Source organism: Acomys minous (genome assembly GCF_964271855.1).
Source record: "Acomys minous genome assembly, chromosome: 1".
Lineage (NCBI taxonomy): Eukaryota > Metazoa > Chordata > Mammalia > Rodentia > Muridae > Acomys > Acomys minous.
This window is the reverse complement of record NC_140483.1, coordinates 152,677,411-152,700,271: the sequence shown is the minus strand read 5'-3', so window position 1 is coordinate 152,700,271 and position 22,861 is coordinate 152,677,411. Positions and strand designations below refer to the sequence as shown.

Below are 22,861 nucleotides of genomic sequence, written 5' to 3'. Positions count from 1 at the left end.
CTCTCTCTCTCTCTCTCCCCATCTCTCCTCCCTCCCTCTCTCTCTCTCTCTCTCTTCCTATCTCCTAGTGGTAATCAATATTCTGAAATTTTTATATAGACATAAAGAACTCATGTAGGGGTTACATTTTACTACCTAAATCACAATAAGCACTATACAGCGTACAGAGTGTTAGGAACACTCCATAAATAGCATTTGACATTAACATTGTTTTCAGGCATTGTCAAGTAGATGCACTTGCCCTGGTTCATTTCTCACAATGTCTGCTTAGTATCTATGACCTGTATGTACCAGGAATTGCTTTCCATTCACCGCACCAGAGCACTGCTGTCATGAACACAGGACACAGGATGTGGAGCTCGTGTGCCGTGATTGTCTAGAGCAAATGGTATGAAGTAGATACACAGGGCTCTGGGGAGCAGATCTCAACTGCCCTAGCCACTGTGGGATTGTAATTCTAATATCAATCTCAGATTTCTTATTTCGCAACAGGATGGTCAGCATTTGTCACTATTGGATGTGTCTTAGGTTGCAGCATGTGTTAACAATTGGTTGTGACCACAGATCTGACACAATGGATAAGAATGGGACTCCCACTCCACCACTCAGTGGCAGCAGGACTTCCACAAATACATAACAGCTGTAGCAAACTTTAGCCCATCAGTAAAGAGGGGGTGACACCAGCATTATCTCGTTACTATAAATCGGCTTAATAAATAAAAAGGCTTTAGGATATAGCCCGAACTACTCGTGTTTCCCAGGAGTCTCTGTGGGGAAAGAGCTCACCACACGTAAACTCACACATGCTTGGACCAGAATTACTTTTTGCTTTATTTTGTTCTGTTTACGATACCGACTGGCTTAAAGAGGTTCAATCACAATCAGATGGATGGGGAAAGTAAACCATTTAAATGCTTTTCCCCCTGAAGTCTTCTGAAACAAGGTCGTCATAAGCTTAGGTCGTGGTTACTCTAATGACTCCTCTAACAGCGTCTGTTGCTACATTTCGTGTTCTTCCAGGTGCCAATGCCCAGCAGGCTTCACAGGGCCACACTGCGAACTGAACATCAACGAATGTCACTCGAACCCATGCAGGAACCAGGCCACCTGTGTGGATGAGCTGAACTCCTACAGTTGTAAATGTCTGCCGGGATTTTCAGGCCAAAGGTGTGAAACAGGTATGTATGGACTCAGGCGTGAGACAGGTGTGCATGAACTCAGGTGTGAGACAGGTGTGCATGAACTCAGGCGTGAGACAGGTGTGCATGAACTCAGGTGTGAGACGGGTGCGCATGAACTCAGGTGTGAGACAGGTGCGCGTGAACTCAGGTGTGAGACAGGTATGTATGGATTCAGGCGTGAGACAGGTGTGCATGAACTCAGGTGTGAGACGGGTGTGCATGAACTCAGGTGTGAGACATGTGTGCATGAACTCAGGTGTGAGACAGGGGTGCATGAGCTCAGGTGTGAGATGGGTGTGCATGAACTCAGGTGTGAGACAGGTGCACATGAACCAGGCATGAAACAGGTGTGCATGAACTCAGGCGTGAGACGGGTGTGCATGAACTCAGGTGTGAGATGGGTGTGCATGAACTCAGGTGTGAGACGGGTGTACATGAACTGAGGCATGAGACAGGTGTGTATGAACTCAGAATGACTGTTAACAGTACCCATAATAATCAACAGAGCAGTGCCAGGGCTTACCCACGTCTTGCACTGCCCACATACCAGAGGCTCTGCTAAGCGTTTGCTACTTATTTCATCTTCACAGATATCAATAAACTGGGAACTGCTGTCATTATCCCCAGCAGCACGGATGAGGGAACAGTTTGGCAGGCCTCTCCCACGTTTCCCTTTTTAACCTTTTAGGTTTTGCGTCATGTATCCAGGCTCTGCCACACACCAGATGTTCAATTATTCCTCCTCCTCTTCCTCCTCCTCTTCCTTCTTCCTCCTTTTTTTCCTCATTTGTTGTCTTGTTAGTACATATATGCATGCCTTTGTGCATGTGTGCATGTGTGTGTGCACACATGTGCATATATGTGAGAGTAGAGGCCAGAAGTCAGTGTCAACTGCTCTCTGTCTTTTTTCTTTTTGAGGCAGTCACTCACTGAACCGTGAGCTCACTGTCTAGCCTGGCAGCCCAGCAAGCCCTAGGGGTCCTCTTGTCTCCACCCCCCCCCCCAGCACCGGGACTACAGACATGCACCGTGTGGCTTCTCATGAGGGTGCTACAGTTGGTAACTCATGCCCTCGTGCTCGTAGAAGCTGGCACTTTACCCACCAAGCCTCCACCCCAACCCCAACCTTGTTCATTTTAATGATATTTGCACAATTGAAAGTTGGAACGTCACAGTTATGTACATTTGTGCAGTGTGAAGAGCATGTTATGATTTATGAATACAATGTAGAATATTCAAGGCAATCTAGTTAACGTGTCTGTTACCCCAACTGCTGCACACAGTAGTCTCTTAGCAGTTTTGTACAATGTCCTGTTATTAACCATATTTACCATGTTGTGGAGTTGAATTCAAACAAATGAAGCGACCAAAGTATTCTCCCCTGAGATTGTGTTACCTGTAGTTATCATCTCTCTAATTCTCCCATGTGTCTAGAAAGGACACTTTCAAAAGCCACTGGGCTTGGGTGGTCAGATGGACTCAGAGAGTCAATAGACCAGTGCTAGTTTGCTTTCTCGGAAGACCAAAGTCTTATCAATTAAAGACTTTTGTTATAGAGTAGGCTTTGCAGAGCAAACAGGGGAAGAGCTGAATTTTTCATCAGCTATGGAAAGGACAGATTCCTGAGTGAGGGCAGAGGCTCCCCTTGAGTCAGCCCGTTTCCTCCTCCGCAACCTCAACCCCTCTCTCTCCACAGCATATGCCCTGCTTTATCAGCTTCCGGCCTTTCAACCTCTCCAACGCTGTTTTTCTGCTCCCTTTCAGCAGCTGTGTCCTCCCCCTATTATTATGCACACTCACTGGTTAAATAAGTATTCAGTTTTCAAATCATGTTTTTGTTGAAGTTAGCTTCTTTGGACTTTGCGCTACTCACCCGCTGCTTTCCTTGGAGATCCAGAAGTGCACAGGAGTACTGCATTCTGCACACTCTCTGTATTTGTTGCAGAACAGCCTTCAGGTTTTAACCTGAATTTTGAAGTTTCCGGCATCTATGGGTATGTCATGCTAGACGGAGTGCTCCCATCTCTCCATGCCATTACCTGCACATTCTGGATGAAGTCCTCTGATGTCATCAACTATGGGACGCCCATCTCCTATGCACTTGAAGGCGACAAAGACAACACCTTCCTCCTGACTGACTACAACGGGTAAGCCGGAGTTAAGATGGATGTGGCAGAGTGGCTTTCTCCTGACACCAAGTTAGAACTGAATCCCGCCCAGGGCTCTTCCTCTGACATTGGTTGGGAACCAGAGTGCCGGAGATTTGGATGACAACAGCCACTGGAACACCCGGACGAGTTCTATGGGAAAGCCAGGTGTCAGTGAGAAGTGTCCTCTCGTGTGTTGGGTGATTTCATAGTTTTGTTTTATTTGATCTTAACAGTGCCTTGAGGAACTGTTCCCCTGATGTTCTTTGTTTGCACAGCAGGCCATCTGAAGATTAAGGGCCATCAGCCACACTTGTCTGTGGGGGACAGGTGTTATTTAGAACGAGAAGCAAACAGTCTCAGCGTAGAAGGGGGCATTCCTTGTTCCAGTAAGAGAAATTAAATATAACTCGAGAGTCCTTCCCTTGGCACTGTCTCTACTGTCATTTCAGTTGTCCCTTGAGTTTTGCTGAAGAGCCACAGACGTGGACAGGCCCAACCACTAGTTATTGCTGAGCTGTCCACTAGCTTGGCCTCTGTAGTCCTTTGAAGACCCCCAACTCTTTCCCACATTTGCATTCCTCAGCGAGCCTGCGGGTCCACCCTGGCTAGGCTGCATGGTGACCCACAGGGCTTTCTTCTGGGGTCCACCTACAGTGCTGGCCTAAGGATCAGGTTGCAGGTCCCAGAGGCCTATGGGATTTTTCTTCTTCTCGAGCTAGGGAAATCTCCTTACTTTGGTAGACATCTCATCAAACACGCTTCGTAGTGAATGTGAACTTTCCGGGGGGAAACTAAAGGCATTTGCAAGCACTTGAGGTAAAATGTACATAAAGAAAAAATGGTAAAAATGTACATAAAGAGATAAACTGTTGTCTGCTTGGCTAAAGAGAGGAAAGGGGGAAACGTCTGGAAAGAAAGCAGCTAGTGCTGACAAGAATATTCCTCTCCTGTGAATATTGTTGCTGGAGCCTGAGAGGGCTTTTATTTTCTTCTCCACTTTTCATGACCGTTTCTTTGTCTCCATTTGTCTTTGGGCGCTTTCCACTTTAGACGGTTAAGTGTCATCACGCCACTTCCCTGAGCAGTGGGGTTTCTGGGAACCTCTGTGGCTCTTCTTTTGGATGGATGTATCTGGGCTACCCTGTGGCCCATGTGAGTCTGTTTAGGCTAATATAAAAAGTCTTAAGATCAAGGCAGTGGCAGAGTCAGGGTCTAGGAAAAGCCCCTCCCTGGCTCACAGATCCTATTCAAGGTGTGTTCTTCCTGTGCCCAAAAGGACCAAAGCAGCAAGGGGTTCCAGCTGACCTCTTTTGTAACTGCAATAATCCTGTGCAGAGGGCCATGTCCTGATGACCTAGTCACCCCCAAAGGCCTCTCGTCTTATACTGCCAGATTGTTGATCAGGACTTTGAACATCAAAGTTTGAAGGACACAAATGCCCAGTCAGAAGTCTAAGCCCTGGAGGAGACTTAGCTCCTACGGGCACCTGAAGTTTGTTTCTGGTCTTAAAAAAAACACATATGCTAGAGGAAGGGTATCAGTGAAACACCTCAGCATCTTCTTGACATCCCAAAGGATGGCAAATCATTTCAATCATCTTGGCTCACTGTAAGGCTTTGTTTTCACTCATCAGTCTTTACATTGAATTAGAATTTAGTATAATTGGTAACTCAGATCTGCTTCTAAAATATCAGATGGAGGAAAAAATGACTAGCGAATTAGATGAGTACTTTACATGCACACACACACACACACACACACACACACACACACACACACACACAAACATAATGAAAAAGTGACGTGCCCCCAAAGAAAGAATCCAAAGTGTGACCGTTGACTGCATTCCTTGAAATCTTTCTCTCTGCAGCTGGGTTCTTTATGTGAATGGAAAAGAAAAGATCACCAACTGCCCCTCTGTAAATGATGGCATTTGGCATCACATTGCAATCACGTGGACAAGTGCTGGTGGAGCCTGGAAGGTCTACATTGACGGGCAATTATCTGACAGTGGTACCGGCCTCTCCATTGGCAAAGCCATACCTGGTATGTTTTAGCAAAATGAGTACATGTGTGTGGGACTCTGGAGGTGTCTGTGCTTACATGGACACGGCATTGGCTGGCTTTGTTGTCATTGCTTCCAGACAAAGACCCATGGTTATGTCTTTCTTTCACTTACCTAGCCCATCGATTATCTAGACTATAAGCTACCAAATGCTTTTCCCTGGGCAAGCTTTGTGACTGTGTAGGAGAAGCCTTTGGGGATCTTGGTTTGACCAAGAAGAGAAGTAGGCTAGGAACATTCGCTAAGGAAGCCATTAGCTACTGCTGTGTGCTGCTTGCTTGCTTGCTTGCTTACTATGTTTTAGGAGTTTTCTGTTTTGTTTTGGAACAAAGCTGAGTCACTGGGCATAGTTTCCAGCTTTTGTGTCCTTTCTAAAGTAGAATTCAACGATTCCTCTAAACTCACTTTAAATATTCAGCAGGGGGTGGTGGGGTTAGTTTGAAAATTGCTACAGTCTTACATGGCAAGCAATTTTGTTTGTATAGATGTGGTTGGTCATGGAAGGGCTATGTAGATGCATTGTTCTGCAGTTCCCTAAGGTTTCCAATACTTAAAAATAGTGTCCAGCTAAATAAAACTCAACAAAAATAATTTAAAGTATTAAAAATCAGCTATTCTTTTTCAGAAGCAAGTTATATTGACCCAAGGTAAATATACTAATAACTCTATAACAAAAGACAAATCCTCATGAAAATGTGGTGAGACTACCCTTTCAGCACCTCAAAACAGATATTTGATTTAAATTTTAGAAACTGTCTCTTTGTTTTACTTTGTAATACTAAAATATTATAGAAAGACACTAAAATTCATTCATTTGTGGCCATAGAAAACATATACTGTGAACCCACCCCTAAGTAAGTCAGGCACCTATTGAGCAAAATCCATATGACCTCCACCATTCAGAAGGTTTCAGTGTGGAGGGAGGAATGATATGTTGTTTTAGGTCTATGATCAGATGCAGTTTCAAACTGAGGTGAAGAAGTAGTTTGAATAGTTCATGCAAACTGTAGAGGAATGGGATGCAGTTCTATGGTGGCTCCCAGCAGAGCAGCTGTGTAGAGTAAATGTTGGTGAAGGCTAGGGAGATGTCTCCCCTGAGTTCTAAGGCTGGCCAAGCACTAACCAGTGAACAGGATCGGACTTCGTTGAAAGTATTAAACAAAGGTCAGTGGAAGTATCTGAAATGCAGATGGAACAAATGAATGGTCTATGCCCTGTACGAGGCTGGAGAAAAAGGTCACAGCTGATCACACAGAGTCTGGTCAGGCAAAGTCAATGGGATGTCACTGACGGCCTCTAGATCACACAGAGTCTGGTCGGGCAAAGTCAATGGGATGTCACTGACGGCCTCTAGATCACACAGAGTCTGGTCGGGCAAAGTCAATGGGATGTCACTGACGGCCTCTAGATCACACAGAGTCTGGTCGGGCAAAGTCAATGGGATGTCACTGACGGCCTCTAGATCACACAGAGTCTGGTCGGGCAAAGTCAATGGGATGTCACTGACGGCCTCTAGATCACACAGAGTCTGGTTGGGCAAAGTCAATGGGATGTCACTGACGGCCTCTAGATCACACAGAGTCTGGTCGGGCAAAGTCAATGGGATGTCACTGACGGCCTCTAGATCACACAGAGTCTGGTTGGGCAAAGTCAATGGGATGTCACTGACGGCCTCTAGATCACACAGAGTCTGGTTGGGCAAAGTCAATGGGATGTCACTGACGGCCTCTAGATCACACAGAGTCTGGTCGGGCAAAGTCAATGGGATGTCACTGACGGCCTCTAGATCACACAGAGTCTGATTGGGCAAAGTCAATGGGATGTCACTGACGGCCTCTAGATCACACAGAGTCTGGTTGGGCAAAGTCAATGGGATGTCACTGGTGGCCTCCAGGGTGTGATAGTCATTCCAGGCATGGTGAGAATGGAGCAACAGAGTGTGTAGGAAGGGAGCTAAATAGCAGAGATGATTCCAACCAGAGAGGAAAAAGAGTGCCCAGTGAAGGGAGAGGATTAATGACAGAAGAATCAGGAGCCCTTAGCTTATCTCTACTGAGAGGGAAAGGTGTGCTTCAAGCCAGCCAATGTGATGGAGAAACAAACCATGCACATGTTCTGTGATGTGAACCCCACACTAAGTATTATCAAGAGCCAGCTCTGTCTGGAGAGCAGTTTGGGTACCAAACAGACCTGACAGCCTCAACAGGCAGCTGTGGAGACAGAGACAAGGGGAGGGGAGAAAAGGAACCTCACGGGGTTTCATGAATCCAGGCAGTGAACAGCATGTAAGGGTATGAATTAGGGAGATCTACCTAGAAGAACCAGAAATTGTCAACCGGAAGCAATAGAGGGGTTGTTTCTGGTGATATTGTTTGGATACTGGTGTAGAAGCTGCTTTTAAAAACCATGTGGTTGTGGAACTAGAAAGGATCATACTGAGTGAGTTCACCCAGAAGCAGAAAGACTCACAAGGTTTATACTCACTTATAATTGGGCACTAGCTCAAAAGGAATGTCCATGAAAGTCTTCACTTACCAAGAGACTGGGATAGATGTGAGGACATCTTATTGGGACCCTAGGTGAGAGAAGTATGGGAAAATGGGAAAATAGAAGGACCCAGAGGGTCCTAGGAACCTACAAGAACATCATGACGGACAGTTCTGGACCCAGGGGGATCTTCTCAAACTACTGCACCAACCAAGGACAATAGATGCAATAAACATTGAACCCCTATTCAGACCTAGCCAATGGACAGGACATTCTCCATGGTTATGTGGAAAGTGGTGACTGACTCTGACATGAACTCTGGTGCCCTGTATTTGACCCCCTTCCCTTGGTGGGGAGGTCTGATGGCACTCAAAGAAAGAATAAGCAGGCTACCAAGATGAGACTTGATAGCCTATGACCATATAGTGGGGAAGGAGGTCCCCCTCGGTCATAGACCTAGGGGAGGGGAATAGAGTGAAGGCAAGAGGGAGGGAGGAACAGGAGGATACAAGTGATGGCATAACAATTGAGTTGTAATCTGAATAAATTTTTAAAAATTAAAATAATAATAATAATAAAAACCATGTGGTTGGACCCAGCTTAGTGGTAAGCATTTGCCTATCATATGAGATGCCCAAGGTTCAATTCCTGGTACTAATGTTTTATGGGTATGATTATTTTGCAAGATTGGGACAATATTCAGAAGGCTTTAATGAGACCATTCTCAATTAACTTAAAATATTTTATTCTGGGCAGGGCATGGTAGGAAATGCCTGTAATAGTAACATTTGGGAAGCAGAGGCAGGAGCGTCAGAAGTTCAAGGCCATCGTTGGCTACATAGAAAGTTTGAGCCCAGCCTGGGATGTGTGAGACACTGTCTCAAACAAAACAAAACAAAAGTAAAAAAATTAAAACATCTTGTTCTAACAATATGTGCCTCCTTGTAAGATATATTTGAACAAAAAACCACTATAGAACCCACAACTTCCTTGTAATGCCATTTAATGTAATGCCATTTAAGCCTAATTACCCCTTTCCAAAAAAAAAAAGTCTGCTTTTTACCTAAATGTACTCAACAGTTTTACTACAATGACCATGTGAGTTTAACAGTGAATAACGGTTTCCATTTTAGATGGGAGGAAGGAAAGAGACTCCCAGAGTCAGGTGACTCAGCTCAAGTCCCGGTGCTCAGACTCACAGCTGTGCCCTTTGTATGTTCTCACTGTCTGCCTCTCCTACTTACTGAGAATGTACACAGACGTAGTGGATGTTTTCCTTTATAAGATACAGCACACAGGCTGCAGGAGAGACCCAAGGAACTATAGACAGTCACCTCTAACCTCGGTCCCACACACCATGTAGTTGTATTTCTTCTGGCATTTACTCCTCTGCCCGGAAACTTTGTGCCTTTTATCTACACAGAACTAACTCTTTCTCAAGCATCTCTTCCTAATCACCATCCCTCGCCCCAGCCCAGCATTAGTTCTTCTACTCTGCATACTTCCATTTTTGTACTCGCTACTCAATACAGGAACATATTTTATGCACATATCTTCTCTTTCAATTACAACACCTGCCCCCCCCCCACCCCCATGCAGATAAGCTTTCTGCTCTGCTTTGACACCTGTGCAGTTCCAACCGTGACAGTGTAGCCAACACAGCATTAGGAGCTGCATAAGTGCTTGCTGCATTCAGCGGGCCTGCCTTGAAGACTGAACAAGAGAGAAAAGCAACCACAGTGGAGGAAACTCTGAGATCAGAAGCAGGGAGCTATGTGTGCTATCCATTGGAGCCCAGTGGTCTCACCCTCCAACTGCCTTTGACCGTCCACAGAAACTTAATTTCCATCTGTCCTTTGTCGCTAAGCCACCATGCAACAAAGTTTCATAGTTCAGCTTTCAGTAACGCATTCATTACATTAGCCTTTGGAGAATAACAAACCGTTGGGGAAGTTTTCCTCTTTATTCTCACTTCCCTCCTCCCTCTCTTCTCTCTCTAGGTGGTGGCGCCTTAGTTCTTGGGCAAGAGCAAGACAAAAAAGGAGAAGGATTCAACCCAGCGGAGTCTTTTGTGGGCGCCATAAGCCAGCTCAACCTCTGGGACTATGTCCTGTCTCCACAGCAGGTCAGTTCCATTTTCAGTGTATGACAGTAATGAGATGCAAAGGCACTGGTAAAACCGTGAATAGCCCACGTGTCTTGTTGTAGACTCCTGATTAGCAGGATTCATCACTGACACTGGACGGCATGGTCTGCCAGGTGAATGTTATCTATGGTGGTTTCCATTGACGATCCTTTTAGTTTCTTGGTGATAGTCTGACATTTAAGTGGGAAGGAGTATTTTGTGAAAGTATTACTGTTTCTGAGTTGGAAAGAATCATAGGGAGTCGTACTTCACATTTTCCCTGACTAGACTTAGAATGGGCATGAGAGTAGCCACGGATAGAAGCAGATAGACTTGTATTTCAAGCTTGAGTCTGATAGCCCGAGAGGCAACTTGTTTAGCCCAGTCTTTCTGAGATGGTCTCAACCATGTTGCTCCATCTCTCTAAACTTCATTTTCCTTAACTATAAAGGGACAGAGCGACACCCACACAAGAGACAGTGTTAACTAAAGGCCACCTACACATCGGCGGGATTGTTTGCCCCACAATGATGGCTTGATAAATATTCACTTTCCAAATCATACTGAGAGATGGGGACAGAGAGGCAGCTCAGTGGTTTAGAACACTTGGTGCTCTTGCAAAAGACTGAAGTTCAGTTCCCAGAACCCATATTAGGCAGCTCACAACCCCCTGTAATTCCATCTGCAGGGGATATGATGCCCTCTTCTGGCCACTTTAAGCACCTGCACAGAGATGGCACACACACACACACACACACACACACACACACACACACACAAACACACATACACACACAGCCTATGTAATAATATCTTTTGGGGAAAATAATATGCCACAACAAACCTTAACATCTAGACAAGAAACTATGCAAAGAATTTCAAAATTTCAGGCAACCATGAGTCTTTTAAGAGTAATATTGGGGGGGGGGGACATAATGATGGGAATCGGAAAAAGAAAGAATATTCCCTGTTGCCTTCGCCATCACACTGTATGAAACTATGCTTCTCTTTCCCTCTGCTGCAACAACCTGTGGCTGACTCAACAAGGTTAGATATGATGTGCACACTCCATCTTAGTAGAAGGTTTGTCTTAAAGTGTGCTTTAAACTTTCAGGTGAAGTCGCTGGCCAGCTCCTGCCCAGAGGAACTCAGTCGGGGAAACGTGTTAGCATGGCCTGATTTCTTGTCGGGAATCATAGGGAAGGTGAAGGTTGATTTTAGCAGCATGTTCTGTTCTGGTGAGGATTTCACTCTTATACCAACTCTGCCATGTCGTGATTCTTCTGGAATGTTCTCTCAAAAGCACATAATTCAGAATTCTCTTGTGGTCTCATCATGGCACAGGTCAATCTGCCCCTTAACTGGGACTCACATCTATCTCATGTCCACCCAAAGGGTGTTTTGAATATTGAGATTCTTTCTGTATAACGGGTACAAAGTAATTAGGGAGAATACTTGGATAAGGATAAAATGAAATTTAAAAGATGAGTGGGAGGCCCCGAGTTTATCTTTTTTTCTAAATGTTTAAATGTAATTTCTGTATGTCTCTCTCTTGCCTGCATGTATGTCTGCATCAGTGCCTGGTGTCCTTAAAGGCCAGAGGAGAGCACTGGGTCCCCTGGAACTGGAGTCAAGGATCACTGTGATCCTCAGTGTGGGTCCTGGGAGCTGAACCTGAGTTCTCTACAAGATAACCAACAAGCCATCTCTTCAGCCCCTGTTTTTGTTTATAATGATCACCAAATTCCCATGCTCCTTTTCGAGATGAGGTTACCTTTATGGAACAGATAAAACCAATGATGTCCCACCCGCACACAGAATGTTCACTCTGGAGAAGAGAAGCTAGTCAGTTAATCAATACAGTTAAATGAATTCTTGTGTTGTGGGATTCGTGACTTAAGATAATTTACAGGAATGGGCCACTACTATCCCCCGAATGCCATTTGTTCCTTTTTAAATACATGCAGGGCAGTGATGGAGCATGCCTTTAATCCTCGCACTTGGCAGGACAGAGGCAAGTGGATCTCTGAGTTTAAGGCCATCCTGGTCTACAGAGTGAGTTCCAGGACAGCCAGAGCTACACAGAGAAACCCTGTATGGGGGAAAAAAATCCTTTAAAAATATCCAATAGATTTATTTGCAGCGGGGGAGGAGAATTGCTTGATGAATTGCTTGCTGTTTTTTTTTTTTTAATCATTTTCTTCGTCAATGACCTCAGAATGTGATAACCTGTTTTAATTTAATAAAGCTGGTTCTATGCTAGTACAAAAGAGAGTGGAGCCCCATGACTCAGTGGCCCTGCTGCTGTATTGCTGACACACTCTACACCTGTACTCTTTGTCCTCAGATTGCCCATCCTTAGAAGGATCCGTACCTCATCTGAAAATCGCATCAGGAGAGCGAAAGCCAGGTTCCAAAGTCAGTCTGTACTGTGATCCGGGCTTCCAGATGGTCGGGAATCCTGTGCAGTATTGCCTGAACCAAGGGCAGTGGACTCAACCACTCCCTCACTGTGAACGTGAGCAGCCTTTGTTCAACTCACTCGGTGGCCCCGAAAAGTTATGAGACCTCTATGAGGCCTTGGGGAATGCTAGATCAATGCTAATTGTGTACTGTTACAAACACAGCAAACAGCCCTCAAATCCTCATCCTGGTACTAAGTGGCTGAGCCAGGCACCTTGTGTGGGGGGTGGATGATGAGGATGCAAAGCGGCTCCTGACAAATGAGTCTGAGGTGGTGGCAAGGAACTAAGAGTTGAGTGACGTAAGGGTGAAGGGTGGAGACCCAGCCTGAGGTGTGTCATTGCTGGGTGAGCGAAGAGGAATGGGTGTCTTGGCCTGAGTGTCTCCACTCATTCATTGACTCAAGTTTTAAAATACTGACTAAGAAACTTGACACATATTCTAGAGATGCTAACCCTGTTCTTGTGTTTGGATTCTGTTAGAAAAGATGGGGGTAAAGTGCATATTGCAATGTTTATTTATAATGAATAATAATGACAAAGGACAGAAGACTCAGCAAGCAGCAAGGGTAGGGGGATGAAGTGAGGAGATTTGTTAGCCAAGGCTGCTGCCAGAATAGAGACTAGCAGCAATCACCTGACACAGCATCCATGCGCCTTCTTGTCTGTCCACCTCACTGGACAAGAAGCACCACAAAGCAGGAGTCTCATCTATGATACTCATTGCTATAAGCCCAGCACTCAGGACAGTACCTAAGAGTGCCTTGGGTGTTTTTGAATGAACAAATGAATGAATGAATGAATGAATGAATGAATGGCATTCCTACTATGAACTGGACAATATGCCACATGCTGAGAACACATCTGTGGCAAGCAGTACAGAACACGCTCTAACCAGTGTTGGTATATAGTAGGAAAAAGTCAACCACCTAAGACAACTGCCATGGGCCTAGGTCCATGCTGGTAAGATGTCCTGTGAGCACTTTGCTCCAGCTGAAGTTCTGTCCTTCCTGCCCCATTCCAGGCATTCGCTGTGGGCTACCTCCTGCCTTGGAGAACGGCTTCTACTCAGCTGAGGACTTCCATGCCGGCAGCACCGTGACCTACCAGTGCAACAATGGCTACTACTTGTTAGGTGATTCCAGAATGTTCTGTACAGACAACGGGAGCTGGAATGGCATTTCACCAGCGTGTCTTGGTGAGATAAACACTGGCAACTGCCATGTGGATTCATCCATGTTCTTTGGGAAACATTTACCACAAATCCCAAGGCTCTTCTGGCAGGCATCGCTTTGCTGACTCCACCACATCCCAGTAAGCCCTGGGCAAGAGGTAATGGGAAAGCAGCTATTGCTTCCCAGGGGAGCCAAAAACTGCTCCTCATTTTCAGTCAAGCTCAGTATTAAGACTATAGCTCCAGCCCTGGTCTTCCTATCAGCTGAGGAAGCAGTAGATTTTTATTGTTCATCTGCAGTGTAAGCAAAATGGTTGTACTTAAATCTCATAAAAAATGCATACAGTTCTATGCATTCAGTGATATATAGCGACCTAAAAGCAAAAGCAAAGGCTTTTTTTTTTAAGTAAAACAAATTGGTTGGACTGTTTGTAAGCTGTCTTCATTTCAGATGTTGACGAGTGTGCAGTCGGGTCAGATTGTAATGAGCACGCCTCCTGCCTGAACACCAATGGATCCTACACATGCTCCTGTAACCCACCATACACGGGAGATGGGAAAAACTGTGCAGGTACTGATGGTCTTAGCTCAGCTGCTTAAAGCAAGTGTTTATTTTGAAGGATATGTTATTTAAAAAAAAAAAAAGATGGGTTTCATGTTCAAAGGGCAAGGGGATAGGTGAGGAGGGTAACATTTTTATCAAGGACACATAGGAACATTAAAGATACTCTTAACTAGCACTGACCTCCCCTGACTTCCCACTTTCTGAGTGCAAAATTGAGCCCACTACATTGTCAGATATTAAAGGAAGCTACAAGAGTAACAATAGACTCAGAAATATTGTTTGGCCTCGTGGTCTCAACCAGAGAAGGAAGATGGCGCTCACAGCTTCACCACCAACCTCCTTCCTGTTGCCTCAGTCACTCAAAATTATGTCTTTGAAGGAAATTGGCATCTTGCCTCATCACCTCAGCCTCTAGTGAGAAGGCTCAGCAGTTAGTTAAAAGGAAGCCTTGCTCTATCACAGGCCTGAATTCCAATCCCAGCACTCACCTCAGGCAGCTCACAAATGCCTATAACTCCAGCTCCAAGGAATCTGGTGCCATCTACTGACTCCCATGGGCACCTGTACACACACACACACACACACACACACACACACACACACACACACACACACACACACACAAACACGCATGCGTGCATGCACACACGCATGCACCTTGAACCGGAGAGATGGCTGAGTTAGGAGCGCACATTGGTCTTGCAGAGGACCCGAGTTTGATTCTCATGGGCCACACAGGGCAGTTCACAACTACCTGCAACTACAACTCCAAGGGGATCAGACACCCCTGGTCCCCATGGGCACCAACACTCAGGTGTGCATACCAACATGGAGACACATACACATAAGTTAGAATAATAAAATAAACAATTTGAAAACAATAAAATTAATCTTTTAAAAATATGAATGTTTAAGTGCCTAGCAAATGTATTTTCTGGCTAATGTCCAGCAAGTCTCTGGCCCTTGTGACTGACTCTCCCTTCAAAAGCCTTTGCCCCATATCTACAGTTGCTTTAACTGCTGCAGACGTCATTCACTTTGAGACTTTGTGTGGTTATGTGAGCACAACTTACTATTCCACAAAATCTTTCCTTTTTAAGAACCTGTAAAATGTAAAGCTCCAGAAAATCCAGAGAATGGCCACTCTTCGGGCGAGATTTATACCGTGGGTGCCGAAGTCACATTTTCCTGTGAAGAAGGGCACCAGCTGGTGGGAGTGAGCAAAATCACTTGTTTGGAGACTGGCGAGTGGGATCACCTCAGACCGTCCTGTGAAGGTAGGCTGAGAAAATGGCCGTGATGACTGTATTGGGCAGTCCTAGAAAGATAAAACGGTTGTCATGGTAAAGCTCTAGGTCATGTTGGTCTTGTTCTGAAAGCTCAAATTTAAATATGACAAGGGGATAAAATCCGGAAGCCAGGAGCTTTCAGGGGGCTTTGCATAGAGTCTCGGAAAACCACACTTTTCGTTTCCCTCTTTGCAGCCATTTCCTGTGGTGCCCCACCTGCTCCTGACAATGGTGGAGTTGACGGGTCAGTGTTTACATATGGCAGTAAAGTGACATACAGGTGAGTGTCTAACTTGAAAGATGTAGTGTAGTTGTTAACAGCATGTCAGCAGTAGTAGAGTGCCAGGGGAAAAAGAAACAATTCCAGGTTTTATAAAGATTTGTTGGAGCCCAAACAAGGGCATGAGATCTCCTAGAGCTATAGTTACAGGAGCTTATGGGATGCTGATGTAAATTCTGAGAACCAAACTCTGTAAGAGCAGTGTGCTCTCATAACTGCTGAACCATTTCTCCAGCATCCCCAGACAGTTGTTGTTGTTGTTATTATTATTATTAAATTAATCGGATTCAGAATAGTGTAAAGAAATCAAATCTGATGATCTACAGGTAGTCATACCCTCAAATCTCCTGGCTAAGAGCCTGTTGTTGCCACTAGCATCTTCCTAAGGCACTATGGTGGAAGGCACACCCAACTAATGGATAACCTTGGTTAGTAACCAGCTGGGGGTCCAAGCCTTATGGCCTAAGGGACTTGGCCCACATCATTCTCAAAGCCAGAATTCTCTGATGTCAGCTGTTCATCCATAGCACATATTGGAGATAAGCCAACTTCTCACTTCTGCCCTTTGGTACACATAAAACAATGTAAAATAGGGCTGAGGGTATGGAGGGCCTGAGTTTGAATCCCCGGAGCTCAGGTGGATCTGAGTACAATGGTGTGCATCTGTAAGCCTCGTGCCTCTATAGGGAGATGGGGGCAAAGACAGGAGTACCCCTCCCCAGGACTCCAACACCTCACCCAGCGTAGGTAGCAGCAAACAAAAAATGGGACACTGCCTCAAACAAGGTGAAATGCAAGGACCGGCGCCTGGAGTTATCCTTCAGCCTCCCGGTGCACGACATGGCATGTGCGTGGCTGCACTCATACTTAGGAAGTAATGCTCACCCGCATACCTCGTACACTCACACAATTTTAAAGAGTGCAAAGTGAAGCCATCCATACTCCATCATTTTCCTCTTCCGTCTCCAGATGTGATAAAGGATATACTTTGGCTGGGGATGAAGAGTCAGCTTGCCTTGCTAGCGGTGCATGGAGTCACTCCTCTCCTGTGTGTGAGCTGGTGAAGTGTTCCCGCCCTGAGGGCATAGATAATGGGAAATACATCTTAAGCGGCCTCACCTACCTTTCTATTGCCTCATACTCCTGTGAGAACGGATACAGGTAAAGGGTGGGACACCTGCCCAGCTTCCTCCAGCCTCCTGCCATTCCTAAGCTTGAGTGAGTGAACTAGCTGGCTTCCTAAACAAATCTATTAAAGTTGGGATGCCTAAAACTGTGTGCTTCTTGGAGCCTGACTTACAGTAAACGTCAGGGAGATAGTTAGTCTGTGACTCCAGAGTTACCACAGTTCAACTTCTGGAGCATTTGGTGGACTCTGAAGAGGAAGCCTAGTTGGTCTGTGGTGCACAGAACCATAGCTAAGGTCATGCCTTGCCTTGGCGCTTGTTCATATACACAGCTTATCAAGATTATAATCAGCAGCACGTGGCATAGTGTAGGAAAAGCATTGGAGGGGATTAATTCTGTAAGAAGTTCACTTGAGTGTGTGTGTGTGTGTGTGTGTGTGTGTGTGTGTGTGTGTGTGTGTGTTCAAACAGATGGAACAATAGACAAAGTCAGACTGAAACAGATGAGGCAGATAGAAAGTAAAGAATCCAGGGTCAGTGAGATGGCTCAGAGGATGAAAGTGCCTGCATCCAAGCCTGATGATGTGAGTTCGAACCCTGGGCCCCACGTGATGGGAGGAGAGACCTGACTCCTTCAAGTTGTCTTCTGGCCTCCATACACTCCCTAGCAAATAAATGATATTAAAAGAATGAATGAATGAAAGAGAGAGAGAGAGAGAGAAAGAAAGAAAGAAAGAAAGAAAGAAAGAAAGAAAGAAAGAAAGAGAAAGAAACAAACAATCGAGGCCATCAGATTCATGCTGGAAACATGGGTGGATTAGCCATGACTGACACGGGATGCAGGCTTTGTAAAGTCAGAGTGATGAGCAAACAACCCAAATCCCAGGTCCCGGAAGGACAGTGCCTTTGACCTTGGTGACTCTGGTCACCTGTCTGCTCAGGTATCTTCCTTCCGGTGGGATAATAGTCTACTCGCCCTTCTTATCCCACTAATCTGCCCATCAGAAGCTCTGGAGTTCCCCCTTTATCGATAAACATATTAGACTTGAATTTTGCACCAAGTGGTATAGTTTCTCTACTCATTTAAAATAATAAATTAGCCGGGTGTGGTGGTGCACGCTTGTAATCCCAGCATTTGGGAGGCAGAGGCAGGCGAGTTGCTGTGAGTTAGAGGCCAGCCTGGTCTACAAAGCAACTCCAAGACAGCCAAGGCTACACAGAGAAACCCTGTCTCGAAAAACCAAGTAAATAAATAAATAAATGGCCTGGCCAGTGTGAATTTCTCTGAGGTTCATACAAAGCAAACAATGAGAAGAACTGTTAATTTTGTGCGCTAAAACTCAGCATGCAGCCTGTAGTTTCTATTTCTCTTTGGAGTTCTATTTCTCCACAGTTGTAAACTATCACCCAATGAGAGAAATGACCTGAGCCCTTTTTCACATCTGTAGCTTACAGGGCCCGTCCCTCATTGAATGCACAGCTTCTGGCAGCTGGGACAGAGCGCCACCTAGCTGTCACCTGGTCTCCTGCGGAGAGCCGCCAGTCCTCAAAGATGCTGTCATCACGGGGAGCAACTTCACTTTTGGGAACATGGCCACTTACACATGCAAAGAGGGGTAAGTAGAGCCTTGAGGATGAGGAGAGGAGCTACAGAACACCAAGGTCAGAGAATGAACTTCCTGGTAGCCAGGCCAGAGCACTGTCAATGAAGTAGTGACTTTGGGGGGGTCCCCAGCATTCGCTGCAGATTGACTTGCATAGGATTTGCTCCTAGAGGTAGGGAAATGGGCCAGTTGGTAAAGTGACTGTCGTGTAAGCATGAGAGCCTGAGGGGGAAAGCCAGATGTGTCTAATAAAGCAATTCGTGGCTATCATATAAAATGAGAGAATATAAAACTTATATGCAAAAGACCCCTATTATTTTACTATCTCGAAAAGCGGTGTCAGAGGAGTTTTAGGTTGCCCGATTGTTCCCATTACTGAGATAAGGGTACATGTTAATTTTTTGCTACAATTAAATAGCTTTATGAAGGAAAGGTGATATTATAGATTCTCCTAGATGCCGTTCTCAATATTCCTCTACACTCCTCATGTTAGCAAAGTACCCATTTTATTGCTAATATGTACATGTTGTCGTAGGCAGATATACTATTAATGTACATATTTATGTATATTTGTACATATTATTTCTTTAAAGAATTACCATTTAAATCACTTCTCTCTTTTTAAAGATTAATTTTATTTTTAGTTATATATATGTATATGTTTATGTGTGAATAATCTTCTCTCTCAGCTTCATGTGACTCAACTGAGCCTGCTCTTCCACCATCATAAAATATGCCATATAAGAGCATGTCATCTGGGGCTGGGGAGGTGACTCAGTGAGTATAGTTCCTCATAAGGACTGAGTTCGAATCCCCAGCACCCAGGTAAAAAGCCAAGCAGTGTGGCACATATCTTAACCCCAGTGCTGGTGGAGGCAGACACAGACAGACTCTGGTGGTTCCCTAGCCAGCCAATCAAACCAAAACAGCAAGTTCCAGGTTTGGCAGAGAACTTGTCTCAAAAAATAAACTGCAAGCTGGGCACAGTGTCATACACCTGTAATCCCAGGACTCAGGGAGGCAGAAGCAGGCAGGTCTCTGTGAGTTCAAGGCCAGCCTGGTCTACGAATCAAGACCAAGACAGCCAAGGCTACACAGAGAAAACTTGTCTCAAAAATAAAAACATTAATTAATTAATTAAACCAAAAAATAAATAAACTGCAAAGCAATAAAGACTCCTGATATTGGCCTTTGCCACACATGGACACATGCATGCTTATAGGAACCGTCTCTAAATTACCCATTTCTCTACAGTAGTAGGCTCTTCTGTCCCCACTGTATTTGCTAATAAAAGCAGAGCTGCACTAAATACCCTTGAATATATATATGGAATCCCAGGCCTAGATATTGCAACCTGCAACCACAGGTCATGGGATATTCATATTTTGAGCTTTGCAAGATAGAAACAAATTGCCAAAAGAAAGAGTGACCTTGCCAGGCCAGTTAAGGTGTAACTTACATGTGACTGCCAGCAGGTGGCGACAACACCTTCAGGTAAGAAGACCTTGAGGGTCCAATCATAAAGAGCTATCTGGAATTCCAGAGGGTGGAAAAGCTGTAAGGGCCAGCAGACTAGGAAATTGCCTGTGATTTGTATATATATATATATATATATATGTGTGTGTGTGTGTGTGTGTGTGTGTGTGTGTGTGTGTGTGTGTGTGTTTGTATAAATACATACATACATATATATATTTGTATATATATGTATGTATGTATGTATGATGTATCAATAATAATTAAAGAAAATAAGGCCGTGAATTTGAGAGGGAACAAGTCAAGGGATGTGGGAAATACTGGAAGGAGAAAAGAGAAAGTGGTGCGTGATGTAATTATATTTTTATTTAAGTGATATTTTAAAAAGTGATACATGAAAGTCTGAAAACCCTACACATTAGCGGGACATCATATAACGCATCAGTACATATGTACACAGTGTCATGCTTCCACCACGTTAAATATACCTGTCTACTCATATATTTGTCGTTTCTTTATGGTGAAAACTTCTAAAATTATTTCTTCCATCTTATTGAAATGTGCATGGCTGTTACCTACACTATTACCTTTTATTCTTGAGTACCTTTAAGTTGGTGCCTTAGAATGTACCTTCCCCTCGCCTGACAACTCCTACTCCTCTGGTCTCTGACACCCAGCATCCCACTCTAAACTTCAACAACAGCGGTTTTTTTAAAACCAGCATGTTAACAGTTTTCTTCTAGTATCTCATTGATCAGCGCTCTATTCTTGCAGCTCTCTGTGTGTGCTGACGGGAAACGGGCCCGTTGTGCTGGCTAGTCTTATGACAACTTAACCCAAGTTAGAGTCATTGGAGAGGAAGGCGGTCTCAATTAAGAAAATGCCTCCACAAGATCAGGCTGTAGGCAAGCCTGTAAGGTGTTTTCTTAATTAGTGACTGGTGGGAAAAGGCCCAGACCACTGTGGGTGGTGCCACCTCTGAGCTGATGGTCCTGGGTTCTATTAGAAAGCAGGCTGCGCAAGCCATGAGGAGCAAGTCAGTAAGCAGAGAGCAAGTCTGAGCCCTGCATCAGCTCCTGGCTATAGGTCCCTGCCCTGTTTGTGTTCCTTTCCTGACTTCCTTTGATGATGATCAGTGATATGGAAGTGTAAGCCAAATGCACCCTCTTCTCCACGACTTGCTTTTGGTCACGGCGTTTCGTCACAGAGAGAGTAACCGTATGACTCTTGTGTATGTCTTGCCCTTTCAGATTTGCTCCTTACAGGGAACAGGGCCTACTGTGTGTACAACAAGCCCCTCATGATCTGACTCTCTGGGTTCTTTTTTTTTTACCTACTACCCCCACGGCCCTCAGATTTACATTAATTTATCAGTTTGAAAGGTTTTTGCGCACAAAGCAAGTAGTGTGAATTCTAACATGAAATCCATGTCAGGTACAGACTCATAGTTAGCAGGGGCCTCATTTTTTTCTGCCCAACATCTCTGAAAACACAGAGACGATGCAAGTTTTCCGAGAGTACTGTGTCAACAAACCTCCTTCTAGGATGGGGATTCCTGCCAGACACTCCTGTTATGAATTCAGGCCAAGACTGGGTTTCTTTTCCTCTCTTGTTCCTTTCTTTGTTGAATCCAAAGGCAAACCACCGCGTTCATTGGCAAGCTTGCTTTTCTGGTTTCAGTTTCCGCCTCCTGTTAGTTAAGAGCACGGGGGTTGGGGGTGGGGATTTCCTTTCTGGCTAGCCCAGTTACGCATTTAAATTGATATTTGTTGGATCTCATCAAGTGTTGTAGAGAGGGGGTCGCAGATTATGTGAGAGCCAGAAGCAGGAATCCATTCTTCTTCTCTTTCTGTCTCTTCCATGTCTATTTTCCTCCCAGGAGCTTGTCTGGCACACCCCCTGCATTTTGTTATATTAAGAACAGCATCATTGTATCCAAGCAATGACTTCTGGGTAAATTGACCTGGCTAGCTGTCTCCTTCCACATCCTGAGCTGCTTGCAGCCTCATGAAAGTGAAGCTTATCTCCTTTCGAGCCTCAAGTCTGCCCTCCAGAACCATATAAGACACCCAGACCTCCATATGCCAGAAACATGCGTACACTCTTACTGTTGTCTCACCATTGTTATTTTAATTATTATATATTATTGTAATATTTTATTGGTTCTTTAAGAATTTCATGCATGCATACAATGTACTTTGATCTCTTCTCTCTTCCTCATAACTCCTCTGGGATCCACACCTACCCCATGAACCCTCCTCCAAACCTCATGACCTCTGCTTTGTTTTGATTTTTTTTACCACCCACTGAGTCCAATTTGTGCTGCCCATATATGCATGAACATGGAACTGCCTCCCCACCCCATCCCCACTCCCCCACTCCCCCGAGAGCATGGACCACCTACTGGCGACCACACCTTTAAAGAAAACTGTCTCTCCTTCGCTTAGCATCTGTTAGCTGTGAATAGGGATGGATGATGAATTGTTGTTGCTTGGTTGTTTGATTTTTAACTTTTATCCTGGTAATGGGATTGGATTGGAGTCTTTCCCTGAGTCACCGGAGCAAGACACATTCTCAAGTTTACAGAGAGGTGGCACAAAGTTAAGAGACCGGAGTAGAACAGTGAATGCCAGGAGAGGAAAGAAGCGAGCAGCTTCATTAAACTCGCCATTCTAAATTTATATATTCACCCAGATATTTCATTTTTCTAAATGTTTATCAACACCCCAGATGCCGGTGGAGGGGTGCTTTAATTGTTTAGCCAAAGATACGGGTGGTCATTTGTTTCTCCTTTTTCTTCTCATCCTTAGGTTGACATTTGTTGGCGTGAAACTCACAAGTGTAGAAGGGTTAATGGCATCGTAAAACTCTCACCG

At 44.8% G+C, this 22,861-nt stretch overlaps 1 protein-coding gene across 1 annotated transcript in view; it reads left to right on the top strand.

Moving 5' to 3' along the window:
* The window catches only part of SVEP1 (sushi, von Willebrand factor type A, EGF and pentraxin domain containing 1), a 175,951-nt gene that overhangs the window by 116,269 nt on the left and 36,821 nt on the right, over nt 1-22,861 (top strand). The window contains exons 25-36 of the mRNA XM_084779540.1: nt 1,021-1,178; nt 3,127-3,328; nt 5,202-5,377; nt 9,884-10,008; nt 11,123-11,246; nt 12,356-12,526; nt 13,495-13,668; nt 14,096-14,215; nt 15,310-15,486; nt 15,694-15,778; nt 16,748-16,939; nt 18,354-18,521. Coding sequence (XP_084635666.1) covers nt 1,021-1,178; nt 3,127-3,328; nt 5,202-5,377; nt 9,884-10,008; nt 11,123-11,246; nt 12,356-12,526; nt 13,495-13,668; nt 14,096-14,215; nt 15,310-15,486; nt 15,694-15,778; nt 16,748-16,939; nt 18,354-18,521 — 1,872 coding nt within the window. The remainder of the gene's footprint in view (nt 1-1,020; nt 1,179-3,126; nt 3,329-5,201; nt 5,378-9,883; nt 10,009-11,122; nt 11,247-12,355; nt 12,527-13,494; nt 13,669-14,095; nt 14,216-15,309; nt 15,487-15,693; nt 15,779-16,747; nt 16,940-18,353; nt 18,522-22,861) is intronic.